The sequence below is a fragment of the Cynocephalus volans genome, chromosome 12 (assembly GCF_027409185.1).
Source record: "Cynocephalus volans isolate mCynVol1 chromosome 12, mCynVol1.pri, whole genome shotgun sequence".
NCBI lineage: Eukaryota > Metazoa > Chordata > Mammalia > Dermoptera > Cynocephalidae > Cynocephalus > Cynocephalus volans.
In genome coordinates, this window is record NC_084471.1 from 101318229 (window position 1) to 101337171 (window position 18943).

The following is an 18943-nucleotide window of genomic DNA, read 5'->3' on the forward strand; positions in this document are numbered from 1 at the left end:
GTCTTTGCACAAAATGATAAAGTCTTATGGAATCCCATTGTTGCCTCTCAGCTGTTCATTTAAGTCAAATTTACAAAATATTTATTTGAATATTTAAAAAAATTGATCGTTAAGGCTCGCTGTGCCAGACATTGGGCTAGGTATAAGATAAAAGAAACAGGGAGCTTTTGATTATAGTCTAGCAAGTAAGAGGCACTACATATTTATTTGTGTGGGTATCAGTTAGTTACAAATTGTGTTAAGTGCTATGAAGAAAAAGTATAGGATAGTAGAAAGGAGTATAAAATGAAGACACCCCTCTGAAGAAATGGCATTTAAACTGAGACCTTAGGGATGGGTAAGGAAGCTAGTCAGAGTATGAGAAGAGCCCTCCAGGAGCAGGACATATGTGTGAAAACTCTGAGGCAAGAAAGCACAGTTTGAGGAGCTGCAAGGAAGTACATGGGTTGCAGCATGGTGACTTAAAGGGAAAGTGGCACATAATGAACCTGGAGGATTGTCCTTTCATAATCTACACTCAGATTTGTTTTGGGAAAGAAGCAGGTAACCGGTATTTAAAATTTTTACCCCTGATTTTGTTTTTCTGGATATAGGTATGGAAAACTGGATACAGTAATTTTTGCTTTAAGAAAACGGAGTCTTTCCCTCACTTGGAAAGGCTTTTTCCAAAAGGAGGATTTCCAAAAGGATTATATTTCTGGTGTTATATTTCTGTCACCTTTGACCTGTCAGACAAACTAAGTATTTCCAAGCTAATGAATAGAAAAGAGTATTAAAATATTTACCATTTAATCAAGCTGAATCCAGATAGATTTTGTTTTATTGTTTTGACTGCCCCCTCCTCCAGTCCTGTTTTCCCATCTATGCTTTATTGTTAAAAAAAAAATTCCAACAGTTGGGAACTGAGCAAACATCTGCCTAGATACAGAATCTAATGGAAACTTGACAATGTAGTTTAACATATAATAGTCTGAACCAGCAGTTCTCAAATTATGTTCATGCAGAACATTTGTGTTTTTCATGCTAGACTTAGGTATTCTGTTTTTAAACTGAATAATAATGGTGTTTTTCACCATTTAAAAAGAAAATAGTAAGTTAATGGATAGAATTTTCTTAACCTTAACACTGCTGTAATATATATATATATATATATTTTAAAATTTTGCTTTACCATATTCATTTAAATAAATAAAACAAGTAGCAAATACAATGGAGGCCAGATGATAACCTGTTACCCTTAATTTAACTGTGTTTGTTTGTCTGGGGCATAAGAGAGGTTATTCTATGTTTTTGAAGCATATAATATTGTTATATGCTAGAAAAGATTCTTAGATGATAAATGGAATTAAATATATCATTATGTCATGACAATCTAGAACAGCTCCAAGTGCTCACCATATATGAACATATCTGATAAACAATGGTATTTTCTGGTTTGGTGTTTCTGCATGATGGTGATTTTCTTATTTAAGAAGTAATACCACTGAGTGGTAAAAAGACAGATATGGCTAAAGTCCATAGGGACATCTATAACAGAAAACAGAAGAAAAAGGTGAGTGGATGGACTAAGGACTGAAATAGACTACCTCATTTTGGCTTTAAAAAAAAAAATTAAGCCACCTTAGCACGTTCTTTTAGACCAGATACTATTCCTATTCTTGACTTACTACTCTGATCCATTTAACTTAATGAAATAGCCCTGAAAACTTTTGTTCTGTAAATACAAAATCAAAGCTAATCAAAAGTTACTGATAAAGAGAACAAATAAAAACATAAGACTATTATCTCTAATGTTTATCGCATTAAAGTTAGAACATGTTTCTTTAAATTGGAAGTAGGAAAGATTTGATCATTTTAAATAGAGAGGCAAAAAGGCAAACACCAGCAGGAGTAGAAAGGGAAAACAAAAGAGAGATCAAAGGAACAGAAAATTATAGATGTAGGAAAAGTCAATATTTTAAAGACTAAATTAACACATATAACAAAAGATCTTTTCTGACCATAGCTCCCTACTTGATTCATCATCATAAATTTGAAAAAAAATAAACTTAAAACACTGTAGTGGTAAATCACTATTTTTTTCAATGAATACTATGTATTTGAATTAAACTTGTGAATGAAGCTTCAGTTCATTTGGAGCTGGAAATAAAAGGTTTAGTTTTTACCAATTTCACAAGGTGTGTTGGAATTGACCACTGTGTTAGCAAAGGTAGATACCGTACTCTGGCTTAATTTAAGCAGCTCAAACATTTATTCATAAGTAAATTGTGCCCATATCAGTAAGTACATTTTAATTTAGAGTCTACAGCAACTGAAATTTTACAATGTTCACAAAATATTTTCACTATTTCCAGCTCAACTAAAAGTTTATGAGAAGATTCTGCCCAACACGGTAGCCACTAGTCACATGTGGCTATTTAAATGTTAATGTATATTAATCAAAATTAAGAATTCAGTTCCTCAGTCATACTCGCCACATTTCAAGTGCTCAGTAGCCATATATAACATTTCCACATTGCTGTTGTGTAGCACCTGAGAAGACCACAAAACACAAATGCTTTATCACGCTGTAATCTTTGTCACAATATAAGAGGTACCTATTTTGGGCTTGAAATATGAAGAGTTACATAAATATAGTTTCATATTTCATCTTAAAAACAAATAGGGTTATAGAGGATTAGTCTTAAACTGGTAAGTCTTTTTTAGGGGATCAAGACAGTAATTGGCCCACTTAAAAAAAAATCTTAATACTTTGTGCATTCCATAACCTCTACTTACACAGTCACAAATTGTGGTATCTACAGTTCTATTTAGGTAGACATGAAGATGACTGCTGGCACATGTGCCAAAAACTTCAGGGAAATCCATTAGAGAATATAAAGATATTGAATGAGTTTTCTCATCTAATTCAACCAGATGGATTCACAGCCAATATTTTCAGAGATACTATGGAATATTGTGCTCAAATTTCTGTGAATTATTCTCATGATAAGTATGGTGACCAATATCTCAGTCTTCCTGGGACTTTCAAGGTTTTTAAAACTGAAAGTCCCACATTGTAGGAAACTGCCCAATCCTGGGCAAATTAGAATGGCTAGTCACCTTGTGGTGCTTTAGGTTTCTTATGTATTTTCCAAAATGGTGGCTTATAGAAGGACTGAATAATTTTTCTTTCTTAGTAATTACATAACTGTTAATATAGACTCAAGATAACCTGGCCAAACCCACCTTTCTAATCATTCCACTTCCGTGAACCTTATGTATTAGCTATACTAAATTCCTAGCTTTCCCAAAACATGCATTTTCACACCACTGTGCCTTTGCTCAGCCCATTCTCTGCCTGGAATGCTTTTCCTTCCCACTGAACATGCACAGAACTTACCTAACCCATCAAGGTCCAGTTCAAACAACACCTCTTTTCATAAGCTTTCTCTGTTATTCCCCTTTTTTCAAATTCCCCTACTCTGCAACAGAATGACTTGCTTCCTCTGCTGCACTATCAGCCTGTTTTACATGTATTTTTCATTACAGCAATTGTTCCCTTCTGCTATTTGCCTTACATGTTTGCTTTCTTTTCTAGACTGCAAATGCAAATGGCCCTGTCTTTATTACTACTGTCCAGCTGTTTCTGGCACATAGAAAATGCTTGTTAATATTTATAATGTTATATACATTTCAAAGCTTATTTTATGTACGTTATCTCATTTGATCCACTCAACAATTCCGTGAGCTTGGCAAAGTTGACTGCTGTATATATCCATTTGGTTGATGAACAAACAGGCTTAGAGACAGTGACTTGACCAAGGTTAGGTAGTGGTAGTGTTGGGAATGAATTCCAGGTTCTCTGACTACCACTTTCTACTAAATCTCACAGGAGGTTGTCATCCAACAGACAGGATTACTCTGTGTGTTGGTAATAAGAGGGTGATCAATAATAATTGAAAAGCAGACTTTGTGTAAAAGCTCACCCTGTCTTTCCCTGTCCTTCAAAACCATCTCACACTGGAGCGTTGTTTCACTTCCCCTATTTGATTCTACCTGGCGAGAAACAGGGCTAAACCATTATTTGATCTTAAGTCAAATTGCTGAAACCCCACAGGCTAGAAAAGGTTAACGCTTACTGAATGAATGGAAGCACCTTAGAAAGTCTGATATTAAGAGGAACTCTTTTATACCACGCCAGGGATTTGCAGATTCACGTGCTTTTCAAAATTTCAGACCTCTGGTCTGATGAATTCCTTCTACTTTGTCTCTGTTACTACAGGATCCTAGCTGAAGGGTAACTAGCAATCGTTTTCCAGAAGGGGAAAGCCCCCTGTTAGGAATTAATCAAACAGGAGTAACGGGTCCTATACCAGGTCCGCCACTGATCCTGGGCTTTATCTTTACTCATCTCACCAGTTAAAGGGGAATAAAGCCACACCCATCTCACAGGAAGTCGCGAAAAGCAAAGGCGATTTGCAAAAAAACCTTAGTTCTAAGCGCATAAAAAATGTTGTTATATTTTCACACTTATATTCTTTGCTAACATAATGTAATCTACTTAATTTTGAAAATAATGTGCTTCTGATCCTAAAAATCTAAATTCACTTGACTGCGCCCTGCCATCGCGCCTCCGGCCGCTCACGCGAGAGGTCGCTTTCACGCTTCCCCCTGAGGGCCCCGGAGGCGGAAGAGGCGCGCGCAGTGACGCCTTTTTCCGGGGCGGTGACGTCACTGTCCGGCGCCGGGCGGCACGTGGGCAGGCCCTTTCCGCGGGCTTCACCGTAGTAAAAATGGCTATGGCTAGTGATTTCTACCTGCGCTACTATGTAGGGCACAAGGGCAAGTTTGGACACGAGTTTCTGGAATTCGAGTTTCGGCCGGACGGTGAGCAGAGGCCGGGCCGCCGGCTCCGCAACCTCGCGCGGTGCTGGCAAAGGGAAAAGTTCAGGAGAGGCCGCGGGCGAGGCGAGGCGGGGTGGCCGGAGCGAGCCGCGGTGGGCCTGAACGGGGTACGGTGGCAGCTACGGCCCCTGCTTCAACCGAAGGAAAGAGGAGGTTAAGAATATGAGAAGCCTGAGTGTTTTTTTTTTTTTTTTAAGTAAAACAGGACTAATTGCTGTAAATTAATTCAAAAAAGCTAATTCTGCCACAAACTGAAAAGTTGAACCTGCAGTAATCAGAATCCTAGAATCAGCGCACCAGAAGGGACTTTAAAGGCCATGCACGAGTACGTAGGTTATCGACCTAATGCTAGACCATTTTTAAGACCACCCTTACCAAGCGGTGGTCCAGTGGATGTTTAAAATTTTTCGGTGGCCAGTAACTTTTGGGACCTACCCACTCATTCATTTTATTCAGGCTATGTGTGTTAAGGCTGCTTTGACGGGGAGGAGCTCGACGTGTAAACAAACAAGTATAATGTGTTTTAGGGGCTTAAAGACAATTGTTCATTATAGGATGCGTAATGAGTGCCGAAAAAGGGGAGAGGTTACTTCCGCTAGAGGGAGTCTGGAAAAACTAACTAGAGGACGAGACACTTTAGATGAATCTTGAATAAGATTAGGTATTGGCCTCTGAGGGCAAAAAACAGGCTGCAAGAACAGCGTGAGCACAGGGCAGAATGAAACTGCTGCCCATGTAGTGTGCAGCAATTCTATCTTTTGACAGCTCTGACTCTCTTTAGAGAGTGTTACTGTATATTGAACTCTGTCTCCCTGCAATGAGGACAGTTCAAATGGACAGATTTTTGTTTTTTTTGAATGCACAATTACGTGCTGGGCAACGTGTAAATACAAAAATTGAGGGTGCAGTATTGAGTAAGACTTTAATTTTCTTCAAGCAGTTATGTCTTGGTGGGAGACACAGAGATGTATCTAACCATAAAGCAGTGTGGATATATTAAGTGCTATATGCGTGCTTTGGAGAAGATTCTATGAGAGCATGAATGAAAAATTAGGTGAGGATCCCATATCAGGAAAACGAAAGTATCAAACATTTCAGGCAAAACTCAGAGTAACTAAAGCCCTGTGATTATTCAGAAACCTTAATCATCTTACTCATCCTTGCTTTCCTCATTCTCTTCTAAATTTGGCTCAGTAGCCAGATTTACCTGAATTCATCTATTCTTTCCTTATGTAGTATTTTTAGTCCTCTTGCCTGTGAACACCATTCAGCTTGTCCATATTACTTTTAGTCAGTCACATAAATTAAGTATCCCAATATTACCAGGTAAATTTCTGCAGAAATTTACTCATCCACTTATTTCCACTGTTGGTAATAGTCACAAAGACTGACATTCCTAAGGGGCACACCTCATTAGCGTAACCTATCATTTTAGAGGGCCAGGAGCTCATTGTAGCTGTATCTGGCTTTCCCGTAGGGAGTGGCAACTGACCAGCCACTAGAAGCATACATCGGGGGTACAAAAGTCATGATGAGCTAAAATTAAATATAAATCACCTAACAAACTGGTCAGTTTATATCCAGAAGCAGCATATAGTATGTATATTTCCTAGTCAGAATTCTAAGAAACTAGTATTACCATAATTATGTACATATGTTAATTTGAAGGAAAATAATTGAAAGAGAGCATTTTGGCATAGTGGAGAAAACATGACTATTGGAAGAAAGTGGATCTAGATCTGAATCTTTCATGACCTTGGGCAAGTTACTTAACTTTGTTTTCTCACTTAGAAATAGGTGAGAGAATAAAACCTGCTTTTTAGGATTGTTTTACAGATTAGATTAAGTGCTCTGGGTAAAACACCTAGCACCAATTGAGACATATAACAGACTTTAAAAGAAATAATATTTCCTTTTTTGGGTTCTCCAAAAAGTTTATGGTATAACTGAAGAAAACAAGCCTTAAAAATGACCCATAATGTATTGAAGGCATGAAATATTCAAAAAATTAGGCTAGCTCAACTTTAGCCAACTTACCAGCAAGTATTTATTGAGCATCTACACATGTATCATTGGTCTTACACTAGGAGAGAGGAAATACGAGGGTACTTCAGAAAGTTCACTGAAAAAATAGAATGAAAAGATAATATGAATCTTTCCAAGAACTTTTTGAAGTACCCTCACACTAATAAAGGTCGTAGTATAAAATGGTCTTTACCTTCAAAGTTGCTTATGATGTTCTTTCTTTTCTTTTTTTTTTTTAAAGCAGTTTTGCTGTTATAGATTGAATTTTTTTCCACTCCCCACAGGAAAGCTTAGATATGCCAACAACAGCAATTACAAAAATGATGTCATGATCAGAAAAGAGGTATGTTCTTTTCAAATGTCTAATTTTTTATATTTAGCCCATTTTCCTCATGTTTGTGTTAAATTTACAAAAGTACATGTAAGGCTGTATTATAAAGAAGACAGTTTGTAGATTGAAAAGAGTTTACATTTAAGTCAGATATGTTTGTAGCATCTCTAACAACAAAAGAAGCAATCTGAATATATTAAATTGGAGTCCCACATTTGAATATATCATTTAATTCCTTTTAAAATTACCTTTGTCTTTTTTATTCTGTTCAGTGTTTGAACTAATTGATAATCGTGATATTAGCATAGTGTGATTTTTAAAAGAAAGTCTCAAACATTAGGAATAAGAAAGAGTTCCGAACACTTACTGTGATGTGCAACTTGCATTTGTCTCTATCCACCTTATAGCTTGTGTTGTCACCATTAACTACTTGAAGATATTTGAGTCTCCATGTTACAAAGGCAAAATACAGGGTTTCAAAAGGGCTCTAGAAGAGGAGAAAATATATATTAAAGGAAAGGGCAAGGGAGTAAAGAAAAATAATATTTTTAAGAAAGATGAATGTTTATTTCATCCTGTACTTTTGAAATCAGAATTAAGTTTTTCTGTGATATTCTGTTTGAATATTCAGGGTTTGTAACTCCATTCTATCATTTCTTTCTTAGTTGTGGGAAGACATAGGCATTTTGAAGTGAAATTTTATTATGATTCTTTTCTAGGCTTATGTACACAAGAGTGTAATGGAAGAACTGAAGAGAATTATAGATGACAGTGAAATTACAAAAGAAGATGATGCTTTGTGGCCTCCCCCTGATAGGGTTGGCCGACAGGTTTGTATTTAATGATTCTTTAAATGCATGAATATTAAAAATTGATAGTATAATTATTATGTTTCCCCTTGTTTATCTAGAATGGTTCCTCACTGATTCTTTTTTATACATTTAGTAGGCACCTGGTAAATACCTTTTAATTTTATTTCATTTAGCTTCGTTTTTTGTGCTTCCTGCTAGTAGTAAAAGAGTCAGTGCCGAGCTCTAAATTTAGATATCTTTCTGGACAATCTTCTCTGTAGCCACCTTAGCCAAAATTAGGATATTGTCACACTGTTATGATTAATTTCTATTGTATGTTTAATCGCTTTTATTAGTAATAAGTACAAGTGTTTTTTGTTAAATTTGCAACTTACAATTCTTATTTACTATGTAAAATTTGCTTTCTCCAAATTTATAACTTTCAAAATTCTTTTTTGCATTCTTATGCCCCAGAGAGAGATTTGATTGGTTTCTCTGTTCAAACTGACCATTGCGTTTGCCTCTCATATTCCCTTCAGAATAATTGGTGTTTCTCCAAGGGCTTCTGAAGAACTCTGAAGACCTAATTTCACTCTGTAGAAAGACAGTTTGGTTTCTGAATTGGGTCTTTTCAACTCTTGGAGAAATGAGATACAACCCCGGGAAGGAAGAAATATTTAATTACAACCCCAAGAAGGAAGAAACATTTAATTTCACTTTTGTATATTCCTGAGGATTATACTTTATATCACACCTTCTTTGACTAGAAGAAAATATGGAGAAATCTAACAGATGCTGACACTCTGTAGCAGTAACTTAACTCTTCTATTTAAAGAAACGTTATTTAGCAAAGCAAAGGTAATAGTAACAGTATTTATTTTAAGCATTGTATCATTTTTAAAAAGTAAATTTAGACTTCAGTTTGTTTTATGCATATATACATATGTAGTAAAAAGCAGAAACAACAGCAGCTAACCTTTTATATCTTTTAGACTCCAGGAGAGCCCAGTTTCATCTACCCCCTTGATCTTGTATTCATGGGTTTTGATTAGTGGAGAGGAGTAGGCATGCTCCAGAAATGGTCTGTTGGATCATTAAGTCAAAGATTTTATGATTGTTAGACAATCTCAGTTAATCTTAGTTAATTTAATTCTCCATTTGGTGTGTGCCATAAACTGTGCATAATTAGATCTTCTGATTCTATAGCTAGGACTGTCTTAAGGGCATCAGTTAATTTATCTTGAAAAGTCATAGACATAGCCTCTTAACTAATTGGTTTTAGATTTTCAACTATGCCCTCAGTATGAATCTGGCCCCCTCGTCATAGGCAGGAGGGGGGACAATCAGCTTTGTATCTCATAAATATTTGAAATAAATAAATAAATGAGTTTAAAAAAAACAATATAGAGAAAAATTTATACAGTGATATGTCACATTAGGAGCATCAAAGTTATGTTTTTGTTTTTCTAGTTCTTAATTTTAATTGTTTTGTAAGTTCAAAAGAATGTTAGTCTTTAAGACCTGGGATCAAATATCAGTACTATTACTTATTAGTTGTTGTAAATATCACCAGATGTTTTCCTATGCTTTATGAGGTTTTTTGTTTGTTTGTTTTGGCAGCTGGCTGGTACAGGAATTCAACCCTAGAACTTGGTGTTATCAGTACCATGCTCTAACCAACTGAGCTAACTTGCCAGCCTCTTCATGAGTTTTGGATTACACATTTGTAAAATAAGGCTAACAAAGCCTACCTTAAAAGGTTATTTTAGTGATTATAGCAAATGTTTGTAAAGTCTTTAGCAGGCTTGGCATATAGTGGTGCTAAAGTGATAGCTATTATTAATATTATATGTTTTATTTGTAAAACCTTATAGAAAGGGAAAATGTGTTTGTATTTATCCTATTAAAAATAGGTTTCTATTTATATAATTATTTTTATAACATGTGCTTCAAAGTGATATCTTTAGTTTTTACTGACATTATAAGAAACATTTCATGTCATTTCATTTTATAGTGTCTTCTTTAAGATGTCTCTGGAAAGCACTTCTTGGTTGGTCCTAAAATTGGGGGCAGTGCTTGTGAGCAATTGATGAGGTTTTTATTTTAAGGACATAGTTTATGTCTAAGAGGTCAAGTTTCTTTTTTCCCTTTTCCCCCTCTATTGATTGCTAGAAAACTTGCAGCTAAAATTGGGACCTCTTTTTAGCAAGAATACAGACATCAGGGATAGATTTTTATATTAACTACATTTCTCTGCTATTTTATTTTTTTCAGGAGCTTGAAATTGTAATTGGAGATGAACACATTTCTTTCACCACATCAAAAATAGGTTCTCTTATTGATGTAAATCAGTCAAAGTAAGTATGTTAGAGCATTTTAGCTAAATTGGCGTAACTTATTGGAAAGGCCCATTTTAGAACTGTAATCAGTTTGTTAGGTAAGATTGTTTCAGAGGCATCTTGTCAGTTTGTAATGCAGATTAATTCTGATTTTTATGTCACTAAAGGCTTGTTATCTTGTCTCTCAGAGAAGTTAGGAGGGTATTTCACTGATTGTCAAAAAAATTCTTAATCTAACAGCTATGTATAATAATATCCAAATTTTGTTATCTGTTTTGTGGAAAAATCTGGATATAGTATCAGAAAATTTAAAGAAATAAATTTTTATTTGATTCTATCAGCCTCATTAACCTCATATCATATCAGTTCCTTCTTGGGTTCAGTACTTCAAAAAAAAAAAAAAAAGGACAAACTCAGTATAGCTTAAGTATTGCTCTTAGCTTCTATTTTCTCAAGTTCTGTGTCTCCTTTGGACCTTTGTAGCAGATACCATTACTTTAAGCCATTTCTTCCCATGCCTTCCCCTCAAAATGCCTCCATGGTACTGTCACTTTTTCCTATCACCCTAAATTGTAAAAATTTATTTGTTTACTGGTTTGAATGTAAGTCCCATGAGAACCTTGCTGTACCTCCGAAGTTAGTGGAGTGCCTGGCACATAATAGGTGCTTTATATAAATATTTATTAGAGGAAAGGAGAAGGAAATGAATGCATAATAACTATTGGAGACAAAAGGTTGTGTTCATAAAGACCAACCAGATGTCAAATTTATTTTCCTATAGTTGGTAAGGATGTGGCATTCATACTCTACTGGGATTGTAAATTGGTACAGTGTTTTTGGAAAGCAATTTGGTAATATGCATCAAAAACTATTAATATTTTTCATTCATCTTTGACCAAGTAATTTTAGTTCTGAGCATCTATTCTAGGGAAATATTCTCAAATATTGGAAAAACTTTATTATGCATTAAGAAGCTCATTACAGCATTATTACTGAAAAATAATCCAAATGTTTAACAAGGAGAGAATTCTTCAATTAAAAATTATTGGTGAATTATTATTTTTTTAATGCTATGGAGAAAGTAATGTGAAAAAGCACAGTAGGAATGATTTTAGTTACAAAAAATAATAGAGAAACACAAGTATTTATAATTATTCTGTGAGGGTGGTAGCAGTACCACATTATAAGTATTATTTTTTTCTGTTTTATAAATCTTTGTGATGTGTAGCTATTACTTTCATAAGGAGATAAAAACTTTAAATATAAAATTGAATACTGATGAAGAAATTTTATTTTTTCTTACAGAAAAGATAGAGGTGTTAGTTGTTCATTATGTCCATTTTAGTTGTCAACAAAATCCTTCCTTTCTCCTAAATTCCATTAACATAATTGTGACAGAATTTTGATCTTGTTTTGTTTTAGAAATTAATTTATAAAATTATGTTTTATTCTAGGAACAAAAGAGTAACTTTTACTTTTTTAAATTTTAGGGATCCAGAAGGCCTTCGAGTATTTTACTATTTGGTACAGGACCTGAAATGTTTAGTTTTCAGTCTCATTGGATTACATTTTAAGATTAAACCAATTTAAATTGCATGTTTTTGAAGCTGTTTGTATATTTAAGTAAGGGATGGGTAAGGGAGGGATTACTTGTCATTTACATTATTGGGATTTTTATGAATGTGAAGGAAACAAAAAGTTTTTGTATGTAAAGTGAAAATAATAAAATACATAAAAAGGTTGAATGGTTACTTTCACTTGGGTCCATGTGGGTTGGAAGGTTCTCACAAACATAAAATTTCATAAATAAAAGACACCTTTTGTTGAAATTTTGCTCCAATAAAACATATAGCCTGGAAGGAGAGTGTTTTTTAATTCTTCAGGAATTTATGTTTTGATTTACTTTAAAGATAATAAAAAATTCTTCTAGTTGGTATATCCTGTGGCAGAGGTTCTTTCGGATAGAAATATGTAGCCAAATTTAATTTTTTGGTGGTCACAAAAAAGAAGTTATTTACAGAAGGTTCTGGATTTCTTACATTTATTACAAACCCCTCAGGGATTATTCACATTTAAATATTTTTGGTATAAGCAGTGATTTACTAAAGAGTTACAATAATAAAGTCAGGACCCGAAATTAGGCACATGTTTGATTAGGCCTTATTCCATATTTCACAATATGTATATTTTGTATGTGTGTAATATAACTGAGTGAGTTCTCAGGTTTAAAAATTGTTTAACATTTAGACTTAAACATGTATGTGTATGCATACATATATTTTAACTCCTAATGAACCCAGGTCCTGTTTTTTCTGTTTCCTTCAACCTCTTTCTGATAGACTTCATCTTTCATTACTTCTTGTGTTCTGTTACTTCTTCATCTGAACGCCTACTCTTTAAAAAGTTGTGCTGTCCTGGTAGTTATAATCCACTTGCCCTAGGGCCTGCTCAGTACTGACTTTAGGGTAGAAGAATTTATTTCTGAAGGCTTGCCAGCTAGGCTCTAAGAGTGGCTTTGTTCAATAAACTTTTTGGCGATAAAGGAAATGTTCTATATGCAGTCCAGTGGGGTAGGCGCTGGCCACGTGTGTCCACTGATTACTTGAGATATACCTAGTGTAACCAAATTTAGAGTGTTAGTTTTTTTAAATTTTCTAACAGTTTATGAAAATTTTCAAACATTCAGAACTATAGAAAGAATTGTAAAATGAACACCTACATGTCAATCTAGATTCCATAATTAACATCTTTTACTGTATAAGGTCTATTATAATCATCCATTGGTTTTCCACTTGACTGGTGTAATTGGTGCCAACAGACTACATTTTTTTGTAGTGTTATTTAATTTTGAATCAAAATTAAATAGGCCACATGGATAGTGGCTATCTTTTGGGCCGTGTAGCTCTAGAGCATGGCTTAGTATCCTGTTTGCCCTGGAGTGGTAGCTGTTTCTTTTCACTGCTCAAAAATGCATGACTGTTCTCTCCAGGTTTGCCGTGGAAAGTCAGCCGATCAGTGTGAAATTACACTATCATCTTCAGGTCTCCTGTATGAAAATTAATGTTTCTGTTCAAGTAGACCTTGATGAATGTACAGTATAAAATGATGTTGTATGTGTGAGGTTACACTGTCATCTTCAGGTATCTTGTATGAAACTGAATGTTTGTTTCTTGTTCAAGTTATAGGCCTTGATGAATGTGCAGTATAAAATGATGTTATAATTCTCTTAAACTTGGATGTCAGCCTCAAGAAAAAAGGAACAGTTGCTCTTTGAGCCTTTGGTGGACCCACAGTTTTTGGTTATTCCTCAGAATAACCATTCTGTGGTTCCTGTTGAGTAAGATGAAACTTTCAAGACAGAGCAAGGTTGGGGAGAAATAGTCCTTAGGTTAGAAAATCTTTAACATATTATCTCGTCCCCATTCTCTTCCCTCCAGTATTGATTTACTTATTTGGCTCTACCCCAATGTCTACTAAGTTCTCATATTCAAACCAAGACTGGAGAATAGGTCAGGAAAATATTGTTTATGATTTTCTTATACCTTATTTGAACTGGATCTTGATTGTAAGCTGCTGATGGACAGTAATCATTAGAAATGAAATTGCATATAATGCTAGTTTTATATGAAACTAGATTTTACTGTATTCAGCAGATACATGTTCCCCCTTACTTCCATCCTTAATAAAGAGACCTCTTTCAGTAATTGGATTTCTTTCTGAGTGCTGGTTCTGCACCTCATCTCTCTTTTTCCCCTTTCATGTCATGGTGTGTCACCTACCCAGCACCTAGCACCGTCTTTCTGTATAGCGGATGTTTTGCAAAAGTTTGTTGAATTGGTTGTCTTTTGCTTTATCCTTATTGCACTCAGATTATTTGTCTTTGGTTATTTTATTGATAACAGGCTGAGTTTATTCATGTGGATATTTTTAATATGAATGTAAATGAAAACAGATTATTTGTTTTATACTTGTATATCCTATTAGACTACATTGTTTTGAGCTGAGATATATGAGACCTGTGAACATGAGTTGTGCCGTAAGTTCAACCACAGATCCATATAATTATTATTTTAACAATTGGATTCCTAGCATTAGTGGATAGTGAGTTAAAATAGAAAATCCAAAAATTTTAATAAAAATAAACAGCAAAGGTAAATGAATGATTTGAGGGTAAGCTCAGAGTCTGCCCAAATGATGAACAGTGAAGTTGGAGAACTACTGCTCAAAATCTCTGGTATGTACCTTGTCCCATTTCTCTGAACTGTGTGATATGTGGAGAGAACACTGAATTAACAATCAAAGGTCTTAATTATGGATCGCTACTTAGCTATTTTCCCTTACAACCTGTCAATAGACTAATATCCTGTAGTGGTACAGAACCCAAATAGCCATCTGAAATCCTTTTTTTTTTGCCATTATTTTGTCATGCTTAGTTCCTGAGGTGGCCCTCTCATTTGGTTACTTAGAAATTAGAGGAAGGATGGTTGGTTGCTGTTTGATGACTGCTGGAGGCCTGTTTGGGACAACATAGAGTATTCTAAATCTAGAGCATTAGAATAGCTTTTACTGTAAAGATAAGGAGAGCAAAAAAGGCGATTGGGGGAACAGGAAATCTCAAACCAGAGGTCTGTTTATTTTTTGCTATAAAAGTCAAGAAATTGAATATCATTCAGTGGCACAAAAGTTGGGCATTAGGGCAAATAAGCAAGTGATGGGAACTTAGTCAGGTGAGGTTATTCCTAAACAAGTGATTCAGGCCCTTTCCCTGCGAGCTGGTGGTTCTTCCAGACATCCATCACTTAAGCCTACGACAGGAAGAAGAGCATGCTGCTGTGAAATGATAAGCCACTGAGGTCTGAAGTTGTGACTGGAAGGTTTGAAGGTGTGACTAGAAGCTGTGTGCTAAGCTTCTAGCTAATAGTATCATCAGAAGGTGGGTTAAGTGTGTGATTTCCCAAATAAAGGCCTTTGCAGTGAAGCAGCCTGAAAATAAATAAATGAATACTTGATATAATCATATTTGTGTGTGTGTATGTACGTGTGTGTGTTTATACTTGTGTGTGTTTTATACAAAAGCGAATTCGGAAGACAAAGTACAAGAACATTCAAAACATTCTTCAAATTTCTCATCTTTCTATTTTGTGAACAGTGGTTGTGATAGATAAAGTTTAGTATTTTCAATTTTGTGCTTTGATCAAAGGGCCGTGTTAGGAGTTTCAATCAATCCTCTTTGAAATTACTGTTATCTTCTCATGCTGATTGCCTTCTCATTTAAAGAAGAAATTTGCCTTTTTCAGAAATTCAGAGCTTAGTGATAAAAAGAAAACAGAGCCTAGAGGGAGCAGCTACACAACTTGGCTTAGTCACATCTGCCTGTCTCTGAAACTGAAAAATCTAGATTTTTATGATAATTTCTTCTCAACTTTAACCACTTTGTTCACCAAGTGCACTTGTAGGCATCATATCTCATGTACATGCTGCAGTTACAATAATGAACCAGAGAGATGGAGTACTAACCCCTATGGACTTTATATTATGGGAGAGGGGAAAAAATATGTAAGAGTAAAAATATATGTCTGCATTCGTCTAACCTCTATCCTGAGGACTGTTCACCCTCTCACTAGCTCTAAGGATGTAAATCAAAACAGTAAGAAGCCTCATCACTATCTCTATGGGCAATAGGATTTAAGGCCACAAAATGTTTTTTTTTTAGAGCAGTAATGGTGTGCTGCTACAGGGTACTTCAAAAAAGTTCGTAGAAAAATAAAATTAAAAGATAATACGAATCTTTCCATGATCTTTTTGAAGTACCCTCGTATATTTTTCCCAGCTTCTATAAATGGTGTTAAGGTGCAATCCCTGCCCCATTCTTCCAAACACCTGTACTTCAAGCTTGATAGGGTAGGATAGACAACCTAGCTTTGCATGTCAGGATTTCTGGATTGCAATGCTGGTGCATCCCTATTTATAGAAATGGGAGAAACAAACAAACACATCAAAATAACCCCGCTTATTCTGAAGTCTAAGAAATCCTTTTTGTAATGCTAATTTATTTAATTCTTGTAAGCTTATGAACTGGATGATATTCAACATGTGAGAAAACTGAGGCTTGAAGATTCAGAGTGACTTGTTCAGCTAGGAGGGATTTGAATCTTGGACTTCGAATAATAATGTTTAGCGTTCAATGAGAGCCTACTATTACAGGTTCTGGTCAGACACTTTATATGATTTGATTTAATCCTCACAGCAACCTTGGAAGGCAAATAGTATCAACATTCTACTGTAATGAATCCAAGGCTTGGAGAAGTGAAGTGACTTGCCTGAAGTCACACATATGAGACTCACAGAAGCTGAGCAACAAGTTTACTCAAGTGGCTGACCCCACTAAGCCATTTGAGTTAGATGTACACATAACCCAGGAGGGGTTAGGATGGGGTTTGTGGCAGAGACACGACCGATTCTGCACCCCTGTAGGATTCTGGTCTCAGCTCTGGAAGGGCGCTGAGGCGCATTACACCCTAATAGAAAAGCAGTTAGCAGCTGTGTATTCTGCCCTGATACCACTGAAGCTACAACAGGAACTGCCAAAGTCCTAGTAAGGACGACATACCCCATAATAGGTTGGCTGCACGCGTGGGCAACCAACCCTAAAACAGGTGTAGCTCAGACTCCCACTCTGTCTAAATGGGGAGCATACATAGAACAAAGGAGCACGGTGTCAACAATTCCTCTGTCCAAAGAGTTGCAAACTGTGCTAGGATCAGTAGAGGTTGTGGAGGAAACTTTGGCACAACCCTTACCCACGGGTGGAGGCTACACCTTTCCATGAGAGACAGGGACCTATCACAGAGCAACCTTGGTATACAGATGGCTCTAGCATGGGACCCTCAGCATTGTGGACAGCTGTTGCTGTCCAGCCCTTAACAGATACCATGTGTTATGAAAATGGCACAGGGCAAAGCAGTTAATGGTCTGAACTGAGAGCAGTATGGATGGTGATAAAAAATGAGCCTGGGCCATGAACCATCTGTACTGACAGCTGGGCTGTGTTCAAGGGTTTAACCCTTTAGATCTCTACTTGGAAATATCAATGGTGGATGGCAGGCAACTGACCCCTGTGGGGACAAGCCATGTGGCAAGAGTTATGGGAATTGGGACATGAGAAAGAAGTAACTCTTTTCCATGTCACAGGACACTTCTCCTTAGCCAGTCCAGGAAATGATGAAGCCGATGCCTTGGCTAAGATATGATGGCTGGAGAGAGCCCCAGCTGCTGTTGTAGCCCAGTGGTTACATCGATGAATGCAGCATGCTGGCAGCAAAACCATGTGGATGGCAGCTCAAAGATGGGCCCTGCCTATGAAATGGAAAGATGTAGAGAATGCCTGTCATGCTTGTCCAATATGTGCTTCAGGGAGTCCACACCCCTGATGGGTGCCCCATACAGATGGGCAAATAACTTGAGGAAAGGTGCCCCTGACTCGATGGCAAGTGGACTTTGTCAGACCACTGCCAAGGTGGGAGAATTTCAAATACATCTTCACAGCTGTTGATATGGCTATTGGTCTTCTGTTTGTATAGCCTTGCAAGGTCCCAGACCAGGTAAAAACTGCAGAGTCCCTGGATAGCCTTACGGCTATATATGGTCAGCCTGTAGTCATAGACAGTGATAATGGAACCCACTTTACCGGACATGGGGTTCAGAGGTGGGCCTCCCAGTTGTCTATTTAGTTGAAGTTGCATGTGCCATATCATCCCCAGGCAGCAGGAATGATTTAATGGTGCAATGGTCTTTTAAGAAGGGGATTGAGGCTATCTGCCCAACCCCCATCTCTGAAGGGATGGCTATGGTGATTATGGCTGACAGTCAGAATTCTAAATGGGAGACTCCGCAAGAGTGGACTCTCCCCAGTAGAAACTCTGTTATATAGGGCTGCAGCACCTATACAGCTGCAAATCACTACTAAAGATGAGCTTTGTTACCGGCCCCAACCTGTTTGCAACAGGACAGACAGTACAATGGGAATGGCCTTGGAGAATAAAAGCCCCCCCCCTCCATATATGTTGGGTAGGTTTAATAGAGCCTTGGGGAACAGGATTAGAGGAAGGCTTGCAAGTTTCACCTTGGGTGACAAGTACCTGGGCTCCTCGAGTAAAGGTAACATGACCTGGAACAGATAAGCACTCTATTCCAAAGGAAACATTTGTATTATCATTATGGTCAATTATGAGTTCCCCTATACTGTTACATGTAGAACCCACAGATCCAACAGTGTTAGTAGATAAAGTATGGTATTGTAAGCCAGGTAAGATACCTATTCCTGCAACCATCCTTTCTCAGCGTGGCACACTGGCATGTATCTTACCAGATATCAGAGGGGCGAGAACTTCCCCTATTGGTACCAATAACCCTTTTGTCTTTTTGCCCATAGTTTTCTGGCTGCAGATCACCTACTGAATATGCATTGAACAACCCATCAGGATTCCCATGGAGGATCACACCAGTGGTGACTACTAATCAGACATATGCAGCTTATAGTTAAAAGGACAGAACTATAAGCCTTAAGGCAT

General features: G+C 36.6%; 1 protein-coding gene across 5 annotated transcripts; it reads left to right on the top strand.

Moving 5' to 3' along the window:
* The first annotated feature begins 4736 nt into the window (after positions 1 to 4736).
* Positions 4737 to 11976, top strand: MAGOHB (mago homolog B, exon junction complex subunit). 5 transcript variants are annotated; one of them, XM_063075776.1, is made up of 5 exons: positions 4737 to 5040; positions 7197 to 7255; positions 7963 to 8073; positions 10309 to 10391; positions 11864 to 11976. In XM_063075776.1, the coding sequence occupies exons 1-5, from the start codon at positions 4776 to 4778 to the stop codon at positions 11961 to 11963; spliced, it is 618 nt and encodes a 205-aa protein (XP_062931846.1). In that variant the 5' UTR covers positions 4737 to 4775; the 3' UTR covers positions 11964 to 11976. The 5 variants fall into 5 exon arrangements, with proteins under 5 accessions (XP_062931846.1, XP_062931847.1, XP_062931849.1 ...); XM_063075777.1 differs by having other exon boundaries at positions 4737 to 4869; XM_063075779.1 differs by having other exon boundaries at positions 4828 to 4869; positions 7154 to 7255.
* The last annotated feature ends 6967 nt before the right edge of the window (positions 11977 to 18943 follow it).

Bases quoted from the DNA above. Each gene is read 5' to 3' on its own strand.
- MAGOHB (XM_063075776.1), top strand. From the start codon at position 4,776: ATGGCTATGGCTAGTGATTTCTACCTGCGCTACTATGTAGGGCACAAG. The intron at 5,041-7,196 runs GTTAAGAATATG...CACTCCCCACAG, and splicing joins TCAACCGAAGGAAAGAGGAG to GAAAGCTTAGATATGCCAAC. The intron at 7,256-7,962 runs GTATGTTCTTTT...ATTCTTTTCTAG, and splicing joins ATGTCATGATCAGAAAAGAG to GCTTATGTACACAAGAGTGT.